This window comes from Lepidochelys olivacea, assembly GCF_965140295.1.
Source record: "Lepidochelys olivacea isolate rLepOli2 genome assembly, chromosome: 15".
Classification (NCBI taxonomy): domain Eukaryota; kingdom Metazoa; phylum Chordata; order Testudines; family Cheloniidae; genus Lepidochelys; species Lepidochelys olivacea.
In genome coordinates, this window is record NC_140425.1 from 13,636,582 (window position 1) to 13,647,699 (window position 11,118).

At 40.2% G+C, this 11,118-nt stretch overlaps 1 protein-coding gene across 4 annotated transcripts in view; it reads right to left on the minus strand.

The window, feature by feature from the left end:
• Positions 1–6: 6 nt before the first annotated feature.
• The window catches only part of PRR14L (proline rich 14 like), a 36,405-nt gene continuing 25,293 nt past the window's right edge, over positions 7–11,118 (minus strand). For all 4 annotated transcript variants that reach the window (XM_084649265.1, XM_084649262.1, XM_084649263.1 and 1 more), the window contains 5 exons: positions 7,698–7,766; positions 6,985–7,153; positions 6,021–6,127; positions 4,404–4,475; positions 7–3,527 (listed from right to left, as the gene is read on the minus strand). In XM_084649265.1, coding sequence (XP_084505391.1) covers positions 3,251–3,527; positions 4,404–4,475; positions 6,021–6,127; positions 6,985–7,153; positions 7,698–7,766 — 694 coding nt within the window. In that variant the 3' untranslated portion in view covers positions 7–3,250. The remainder of the gene's footprint in view (positions 3,528–4,403; positions 4,476–6,020; positions 6,128–6,984; positions 7,154–7,697; positions 7,767–11,118) is intronic.

The following is an 11,118-nucleotide window of genomic DNA, read 5'->3' on the forward strand; positions in this document are numbered from 1 at the left end:
TACAAATTTCCATTGAGCTATTTATTAACATGATAATATCAGATACACATCTCATTCAGGCAGTTAGCATCCACTCTCCAGCGGAGTGACTGACATCTACCACACCACAGAACCCAACTCTGAATAGGATACAGTAAATGAGAATGGCTTGCCAAAAACCATATCCGGAAAGCATCAGAACTCAAGCGTACACAGTCCTGGAGATACAGGATCATGAAAGCCCCCTCAATATGCATCAAGTACCTTTTGCTGCTTGGTTTGCAGCTGGATGAGAACATTAAGCTTTGATTTCAGTAAAGTAAAAATCCCATCCATCCCCAGCCAACTACGTTTGTCAGATACTCAGCTTGCATTGCTGGGCTCTTTCCTGAGAGGGTACATGGGGACAACTCTGCAAATTCTCCTTTTAAATGCACTCTCAGTAATTCACAGAGCCATATGTACAAGGTCTTTTCCATACGACAAAAAAAATCCTCATTTGGGTGGCTCCATCTTAGGAAGAGGCAAGTGTACACTTCCTTATGCTAGAGAAAAATGTCAATACCCAAAAGTTTGCATCCTCCACATTTCTCTCATAAAAAGACTATATGGGACAAAAGCAGCTCAGATTGGAGTTTGAGACACCCAATCATTGCACTATTGTCCCTCACAGTATAAGTTGCTGCCACAAACAAAAGTCAGAGCAAGGCTGCTGCTCTAGGAGCACTGCAAACAGGAACAGAAGTTGTGGAGAAGCACAAAAGCATGATTAAGGTTCGATGACCTGAAGAGAGGGGGCAGGGGGTACCTAGATTAGCTTATACCTTCATTACACAGCTATAAAAAAAAACCCTTGATCATGATAATGCTGAAGTGTTAGAGTTTTCAAAAATCCTGGGGAATGTGGTATGTTGGGGAAATCACAGACCTGAACAGTTCCAGCGATTGTAAGTGAAATGGAGCTGAATATTTTCATTGTGCCTCTCTCTGCTGTAGCAACAAAAAGAGCTTTCTGTGAAATGTTATTTCAAAATGACAATAAACAAGGCTGAGAGGAAAGAAGCAGACAAAGAACAAAAGGTAAAAACAAATTAAATGTTTCAAAGCACATGCTAAGCGGGCAGAACCCTGCTTGGACCTGAGTTTTCTCCCCACCCACCCACTTCACAAACCCCCACTGAGGTTACATCCCAACTCCACCATAGAGCCAGAAGTTCCCTCATTAGCATTAATTCCACATCAGTATTAATTCATTTTGTAATAGTGTGTCATGAAATTCCACATTGTGGCATAAAAATGAAAGCACAGTCAGTCAATATCTGTGCTGATGTCATGAATGTATGGGGAGTTTAAAAAACATTTTAGAAGGCAATATCCACAGTACTGTGATTAGTTATTTTCAGGGATCCCTTTCATGATATGAGGAGGATTGATTAAGGTATCACTTAGTAGCCTCAATGGATCAAATGGACCTGTACAGCAGTAGCCAAAATGGTATGTCAATAGGCCCAAATTTTGCCTCCATCAGCGTAAAACAACCAAAGCGATAGTTTGCATTTCTATTTCAGTTTTCCTCACTGGGTAAAGATGATCAACCCCCAAAACAAGGGTGTAAACAGTGCAAGAATCACAGCAAATGAGCTGAGAACAAAACAAACCCAGAACATTATTCACTGAAGTCACACAGCGCAATCATCCAACATTTCCTGCCTGTTCAAAGTTCTTGAATTTAACAGATGGCTTGTCAGTTTAAGTTCTCTGTCAGGTCAACAACAAAGCTGGCAGACCAGCAAAAAAGATAGCGGGGTATCCTCAACCCATGTTTGGACTGGGTCATAAAGCTCATTCACGAGATGTCTGACGTACACGCTGATTTTGGAGGTAAATAGAAAGTTGCTGTAGGGGCACATAGGTAAAAAAAGTGCAAGTTGCAGGGAAAAGAAACAATGGAACTGTTAAACTTTGAGAATGTCAGCAATGACAGCATCCTATTAAGCTTTGCCTGAATAACTCCTGTAGGCACTGAAGAACAGAAACTACCTGAATTGCAGCTTCAAGTAAGGATCCCAGAGGGGAGCACTGATCCCTCAAAAGTATGGCTGAGAAACTACCCAGTGCTACTTCAAATTACGAATGGCCTTAAGTTTTTCAAAACCAAACCAAACCAAACCACTTTTTATACATTAGGAGGCTTGAGTGAATCTCTTTGTACAACACTAGCCATTAAGTACAGCACTGCTGTATAGTGAAACTCTAATTATATAAGCTATGTGAAGCTCTATCCCAAACTAGAATTCTAAGTTAAAATGGTAGAAAGATGAGATGGAGAAAAATCTTCTTGGCTTGTTCAGGTCAAATTAGTATTCTTGTCAGAATTAAAAACGCTAAAAAGAGTATAAACTTCACACTGAAGTTCCTGGTGCCATGTCTCTGAGCATAGTCCCACTAACTGAACATTAGTAATATCCTTCTGCTACTCCCTACCTTTCCCCCTCCGCCCAAAGGCAAAGCACCAGCAAACCAGGTTAACAAATCCACTCTACAATTTGTTAGAACTTAGCAATTAGCGCCATTTTTCTTAATGTGGGATTAAAAAACCAAGGCAAGTAACAGTAAAAGGCGCCTTTCATGCAGCAAATAAAGGAAAAACACATACAAAGTGCAACTTGTTTAAGACCTGGTCATGGCTGCTGCTACTGAGTGTAGGAAGGGCAATTGAATCACAGAAGAAAACTTCTGGGCACAGACATGGAAGTAATTAAAAGCAAACAAACTATTTTTCTTTAATTTTTGACGTTTGTGGAATCTCAAGAACCCACCTACCTAAATTCATCTCTCTGAATTCATCTCACCTACCTCTATCGTCAAGTTGTCTGGACAAGCCACTACAGTAAACAGCAGACTCAAATGAATGTGCAAAACTTCAGGAGTATTTAGAATCCTAGTGTCATTGAAGGTGTACTATTTCCTCCTTTACTCTTCTTGTCCCACCTGCAGGTGGTGTTTAAACATTAGCCACAATTTCTAAAGAGGCTGGGGAGGAATAGCATGCCTCCTGGCTGTGCTACATTCATGCAGGGGAATTAAAGGATTCTTTCCTGCATCACTAAAACACACACACACACTAGCACCGCAAAGAGGGTGACAGCCAACAAATGATCATCAGGTATTAGAACTGAGTGGTTGGTAAGGTCTGGAGGAATAGGCAGATCCCTCCCCAAGCAGATCAAAGCATTGAAGGAACTGAGCCATTTCCCACTGGATGCTTCCCTCAGCTTCCAGATGCTTGCTCCCGTTCTTCCTCCTCTGCAAAGAAGGCTTCAAGGTCCATTAGTTTCTGAATCAGGAGGGCATCTAGCTCTCTGCCCTGTAGTGCAGCCTTTTTTGCCCGGGTGAAACTACCCGCCACTTTCACTCTGCTTCGTGCCTTCCTCTTCCGGGGAATAGTGAAGTCCTGGAACTCCAGAATTCGCTTCCTCTTCTGCTGACTGATTGAGATCAAGGATCCATTTTTCTCCTTGGGCTCCTCAAAGATGGTTTCCAGACACCTGGGAAGGGCAAAGGGTAGAAGTTAGAATATCAGAGTGATATACTTCTTCGTTCACAGAAGTGAAAGGAACCATCCTGCAGCATCAGGGAAATGGACTAGATGACTCAGGCCTTTTACATTTCTAACTTCTAGGATTCTACACTTCAATGATCCTTCTGGTGTCTCTCGCATGCAAATTTATCTGGAGCTCATGCTTCTAACCAATGACCACTTCTCTTTAGAAACAGTTTCACATCACCCAGCTGTTAGTATATTTTCTGGATAGTTTCTTGTTGGTGCATAGATATCCAGGTGGAATCTCCCTCTGCCTGTTTTAGTCCAAAAGCGCAGACCAAGGAACAGAGGCATCTTTATCCTAAGGAACAGAGGCATTTAGACCTAGACAAAGGATTTTTTTTAAAAAAGGGGGAAAAAAAATGTAAAATTGTCTGTAAAGCAGCATTCTTGTTATTTTGCACTGAGGTCCACATGGGGTTTGTCCAGTCCCTATATTCCATGTCAGTATAATTTTGGAATATCTTGTTTGCTTTTGAATTTTGGAAATAATGGGTGCTATACATTGGCTGCACAATTAAATGAGTGCAAATAAAAGTTAAATACAAAAAAGTGACATTTAAACATTCAACATGTATAAGTTCTCAATTCCTGCTACTGTAAACGCCCCATCCCCAATCACTCTCAGATATTAAGGACAGATTTTCAACCTGCTTTCTGAATTACCTTTCTTCAGCAGTTCAAATCAGAGCCATCATTTCAACTCTGTTTTGAAGGGTGCTTATTTTTCTCTTTTTATTTCCATAAGACCTGTAGTTTCATATCTCCAACCAGTTCAATTACATATGCCTCACCCCACCTGTTGGTGAATGTAACCAACCTGGTCGCTGGAGGGGACTTGTAGTTCTTGTTTGTGTAAATTTCTTCTAAACTAAATTCTTTCTTCTTCAGCCTGGAAAAACAAGTAGTGAATGAAGCAATGAAGCCAGGGAAATTTCAGAACCATCTTCCCCTACACAGGCAACCTGACATAGAGAAAGTGTGGTTTTCCTCCCACTCCTCAAACTCTATTAATTAATTTGTAATGAGTTTTAGAAAGAAATCTGAGAAGCTAGTTTTGATGAACCTTTCAAATGGTGCTTGACGAAGTTGTGGGTTGTGACCTGGCATTTCTGCAAGGATGAATGCTCCTCCCAGTATGAAGTGATATTTCTAAAAAATGATACTCAAAGACAAAATAGAAACATACCCTCACAGGACACTGCCTTCTGGGTTATGAATAGGGGTCTACCAAATTCGTGGCTGTGAAAATCTTGTCCATGAAATCTGGTCTCCAGCCACCCAGCTCTGAAGACAGAGCAGAGAGCAGCGGTTGCTGTCCGGGCACACAACTCTGAAGGCAACACCATAGCCAGCAGTATTGGAGAAGTAAGGGTGTCAATACTGCAGCCCCCTAATAGGCTTGCAATTCCCTTTTGGGTTGGGGCCTCCAGTTTGAGAAATGTTGCAGAGAAATCGCACATTTTTTGTGGGTTGGTCATGGCACATGGTTTGAAATTTGCTGTTTATGCCGTGACCAACCCACAAAAAAAATGTTCAATTTCTCCGCAATTTAAGTAGATTCCTAGTTATGAAAAATGGAGAGGAGGAAAAAAACATTTCCATGGCACAAAAGGTTAATTAAAATGGATTTCATCTCGAGACTTGGTTTAAAATTTGACTATAGACAAGGGTAATTCTTTTGATGCAATTTCAAATGTAATCTCTGAAGAAATGGATTATCCTCAACCATCCACCAACTTGCCACTTCTGCTCTTCAACAGTGGTCCTGGACTAGAACACGTCAGACTCAAGTAAATTGAAAACGCTGTGTATGTAGTTGACATAGAGTCTGCCCAAATTAACATTCAACTTTGGTTTTCCTACATCCTGTTGGACAGTCAGGTAAGTAGAGACTGCAGACAAAAAAATCTCAGAACTTGGGTTGGTAGGGGATTCTAGAAGGTCATCAGTTTTCTCTCCCTAAACTGTAGCAGGACTGATTTATTTCTAACATACCTGTGTCTACTTGAGTTATTCAAGGCTAGACTATAAGGGGAATTCCATCTCCTTCCTTGGCAACTCATTCCATTGCTGCTTCTAAAGTTTTTCATATTTACTCTAAATATTACTTGGAGTAGTTCCAGTCCATTATTCCTTGTTCTTTCTTTTCTGATTGATGAAAATTGATCTCTGTCCTCTGTAACATTCTATTTGTTTGGAGACAGCTATGTACCTCCTCATTCTTCTATACAGACAACATACTCCGCTCTTAACCTTGGCTTATGGAGAAACTGAGTACCAAGACCACCTAACTCGGAAAAGACTAACTGTGCAAGTAGAGAGAACAGACAGAAGAGGAAAGCCATTTGTTGGAATGGTGATGCTACAGTGCTGGACACACTTCTTAGAAATAGCAGATCCCAGTATCACTGTCCATTTAAGAGAGAGATCTCACCTTTTTGGTCTGGGGAGTCCCATGGGGGTGAGGTTAGGGTCTGGTTTGGGAACAGTTTTCCGGATCCGGATCTGAGAAACTCTCTTGGGCCTCTTCTCTGGCTCAGCCTTTTGGACAAAGAGAAAGAAATATAAAATAAAGGAGCAATTGATTACCTATCAGCAGTGTTCTCTTCCACTTGGGGTGTCCATTTTAAGTGTGTGTATGTAAAACATTGTATGAAACTAAGGCAGGCCACATATCAGGGAAATTTTGTAGTATAACACTTTTTTGGCAACAAAATGTACATGCTCCACGCAATACAAATGTATATCCATTTTGACTGTAATGTATGAAACATCAAGCCATTCAGCAAGGAGAGTGACTGAGTGATGCAGCTTCATCACTGAGTTTCTTCAAATCAAACCTGGATGTCTTTCTCAAAGAAATGCTCTATTTCCACCACAGATTATTGGGCTTGATGCAGGAATCATGGGGACAAATTCTATGACTTAGGACATCAGACTAGATGGTTACAGTGGTCCCATTTGGCTTTAAAAAAAAAAAAAATCAAATCAATGAATCTTGCTAATGTTTTTCAGTGCAATATACCAAGGGCTTTCTGGGAAAGGTAAGGAGGAAAGCAGTCTTCCAGAATTCTCTTCTGCTCCCATAGGCCCTCTATCCCTTTATGTTTTGCTTATCTCTTTCTGCTTCAGCACCAACTACTCCCAATTAACACAGGAGTAGCATAGACCAGAGGAATGCAAGGAGCTCTCTCTATCAGTGGTAAAAGCTCTGCCTTTATAGTGATCCAGGTCCTGTGTGCCTGGGGAATGAAGGTCCAAGCTCAGACCTAAACCCTAATCCTTGTCTAGTTGCAATGCGACACTAGATTACTAGGTTAACAAAGCCACCATTTTACTGTGTGCACAAACACTGGCTGCCTGTCTACTTCCACTAATGAAGGCAAGAAGACACTCACTTTTTTCAGTTCGGTGGCGCTCTGGGATGTGGGACATAGTGGGAGAGAAGCATCGAGTTCATCAAAGGGATGGACCTGTAATTCAGGTACTGAAAGCCTGAGTGGAGATATTGCTGATTCTGGAAATGTGCAAGACTCTGGTAGCAAATCAGAGAGTGAATGTTCCAGCCTATAAATTTGGGGGGGAAGGGGAAGGAGGAGAGAGGGAAAAGGGGGATGAAGAAGAGAGAATATTTAGATTAATGATGGATTTTTATTGTGACAGTATTCTAGAATATAGGCCATATTATAAATTAGAACCTTGACTGGATTGCTCCAACTGTTTGCTTTGTTCACTAGATATATTTAAAAGGAGACTGATCTCCCACATAAGCACCAAAGGTACATGTGAGTGAATACCAGTGTTTGAAGTCCAGCTCTTGAACAAGATAAAGTACCTCAGGTGAGAAAATGGACCACAATAATTTCATGCATCTTCATGACAAGCAACACAGAAGGTCTGAAAGGTTATCTACATTTGCTACATTCAGCATCTACTGTTGTGTGTATAAACATACCCATACCCAGCCATTCAGAATCGGTGTTACACTGCAGTTTTGGCAAACAAACCCTTGTAAAGGGATCTACCAAAACCTGAAAAGCCAGACTGCCAGAATGTGGAAAAACTCACGTTCCCACCATATGTAACAAATATTACAGAGTAAGAGTCTTACCTTATCTCAGCACCCGTGGTCCTTGCAGCTTCTGTTCCCTGGACAGTCATGTGTGGTAACACGGCATAACTAGTTCAAAAAGAACAAACAAACAAAGCTAAATTAGGTCTACACCAGAAAAGGGGAGGAAAGACTTCATCAGTATAATCTAGACTCCAAGGAAGCAAAGAAATGTCAGGGATGTCAAAGTACCCTCTCTTTACCCCACTCCATTCCCACCAAAAACCTAACATGACAGCAACCTACATTTGTCATTAGTGTCTAAGATTCACTGACAAATTATCCAGGAGGGAAATACTTCTATTTTCACTTCTTAACTGAAAAGTAAGATGAAGAAACTCAGAAAAATTCAGAAGGGGAGGAAGCTTGTTTTAGTATGAAAGCTGGAGGTGTTTTCAAGAGACCCTGGGTTCTCCATTGCAAGCTGGTTTTGTGTGTTTGTTTGAAAGGTAAATTTAAAGTAACAAAAAAACAAGCCCTGACAGACTTGTCTGCCAAACAAAAGGAGCATGGTAGCCAAACAAGTATGATCAAGGACTTCCACAAGATTAACTCCACATCCTCTCTAACTCCTGATGGAATGCTCTTAATTGATGGGAATATCAAAGTCTATTCTATAAAGACTACTGGCTACACAGATCTATAGAAAAAGGACCAACACAGCAGTTTGGGATCTTCTAAGGCTAAGCTTCTATTTTTTGTATGTGCACTATTCGCATCACACACAAGAAAAATTAAACAACTCAGTTATCTGGAACAGTTTTGATTTCATTTGTTAAGTTTAAGGCCATGTCTACACTACAAAATTAAGTCAACCTAACCTACATTGGCATACAGCCACCACAGTAATTACATTGCTTGTGCAAGTATACACTTTGCTCCTTGTGTCGGTGGTGTGTCTCCTCAACAGGAGTGCCTGTATCAATTGTACTGTCAGTGTGGGGCACTGTGGGACAGCTCCTGAAAGCCAGTAACAATTGAAGTAAACACCACAGTGTCTACACTGACACTGTGTTGACCTAAGTACATCAACTGTGACTCTACACTGCTCATGGAAGTGGAGTTATCAGGTCAGCAAGCAGAGCAGTTACGTTGGCAGAAGCAAAATTTAAGTGTAGACACTTCCATAGTTAGGTTGACATAAGCTGCATTCTATCAAATTAACTCTGTAGTGTACACCAGACCCAAGTCCCTTACCTGTTCTCTCCATGTGCCTATAACTAAATATATTCAACCCTACTAAAGTTAGAAAGCTTGACACTTAGATTGGGATACATGGAAAACAATCTGTTAAGAAGCATATATATACTTTTGCTGTAGATTGCAGACAGCATAGCAGCAGTAGGCATGGAAGACACTTACATAGATACCCGATGAATTTATTTACCACATTTATCATTAAGTGACACATGTACAGTGCTTCTTCTCCACCAGTATTCTAGTCACTACTAGTCTGGCAGTGCTAGAATTTGAACTGGTAGTTTGTGCATGGAAGTCTCACCTGTTGGTAACAAAATATTCTGCTTCATGCAGTAAAAATGCAGGTAAGAATGATGAAAACATTCCACTCCTCTAAAAAGTTTAGTCTCAGAAAGGCAGTAATGTGGAATAAGGTTTTGCTTAAAGTAAAAATTCTGATCACTGTCTGGTAGCAGCAGCTTTACAGGAAGGAAAAAAACATTCCAGTGTTCACTGCCTGGTCAGTTATGAAAAAGCCAAAGCTAAATGAAAGAATCCAACTGGAAGGGAACTTTCTCATCACAAGAAAAGGTCCATGTGAAGCTTAGGCCTGCTATGATTGATAGTGTCAAACTCTGCTGACATTCGTACATGTCAAATCCTTTCCCGATATTCACCCATCCTCATCAGAATAGCCTAATAAATTTTTGATCCTATTAAGTGCGGACATGGAGATGGTTACTTGGCCTTGGCATATATTGCAGCAAATATATTTCTCCACAAAGCAGCAGCAATTCCTTCATGAAAGATTGAGTACAAGATTCAGTCCCCCTCGCACTTCTGCCTAATTTAGAGATTACACCCTTTTTAAAATAAAAATTGAACATCTTACTAGTTTATCCAAATATTTATAACATGTTTTGAGTTTTTAAATTTTTTAAAATGATATTTCACAGCTTCTGTTTTAAACATTTATGCTGGCTTTTCCTCCCACATTGTCTTATGACCAAATCCTTCAAAATATCACTTTGATTGCCTATTTTAGAAGCAGAATTTGTTCAGTGCTGTACTTGAGAGTTCATTGAGCATCACCCTTTCCAGCTATTATAGCATGCTCCAATGACTTCTCTTTAAAAAAGCTGTGAGTGGGACAGAAGAGTCAACCACAATTTCTTCTCACTTTAAGAACGTAACATTTCTTGGACTGAATTTTAGGGACCGCATACTGCATTTCAGACTCTTGTTATCTGTCCTGAGAAGTACTTAGATTTTACTTGGCTTCTCTCCATTAGTAGTAAAGTACATTTCAGAGTGATTTTTTAAAATTGGCCTTTAAATGCAGGGATTAAATCTTCACTTATGTTAACAGACTGATAGTCTGCAATCACAGCACAGCCTGTTAGATAGTCTGACTTGTGTGGAAAAAAAGAGTGGGAAGAAAGGCTGATGCCCAAAAAACTAGCTTATCAAGGGCTGCACTCAGCATTAGCTTCCCATGCCAAGTGCTACATCTCTCAGCTCAAAATAATAAAAACTCACCTGATACACAGATGTAAATTATAAAAAAAAGGGTTTACATTTTTCTTAGGATAGTGGTGGTGATTAAGAGTTACCAACTCTGCTCAGTTCTCAAACTATGGCTAGACCTGGTCACTCCAACACAGTTATGAATCTATATTATAAAAAGCTGTACTTGAAATATTGCTTCACAAAGTCTGGCAGAGAGATCACAGCTCCACAGGATGATAAAGTTGGTTCCATAGGATACTATTCAGCTCCATTCTTTTACTCCCTAGGAGTTTTATTTAAAAAGTTCCAAAGCTTATGCTTTACACTTGAACTGGTATAGAAGGTTGTCAAGACCTTGGTAGACCAAGAGAATTTAAATCAGTGGACTGAATACTTGATTAGCTCTGGCCAGCAAGGGCCACTTTAAACTTCAAAGGTCTCAGTTCACAGATAGTGAAATGTATGTAGTTAGTTATCTGGCAAGATTTTTTGCCTATACCAATAGCCAAACAGGGACACAGAGAAGCCAAGTTCAACATTTCTTTAGAGATCACAGTGGTAGGCAAGAGAATTCATCAGTTTATCTATTTTAATTTATAGGCTTTTCTATAGTGCTCATAATTGTAGTATTTGAGTACCTCTCAAACAGCCCACCCCTGTGAGGTTAGGCAGCAGAATTATCCTATATTATAAATGGGACAACTGAGGCACAGAAATGTCACACAGGAAGCTT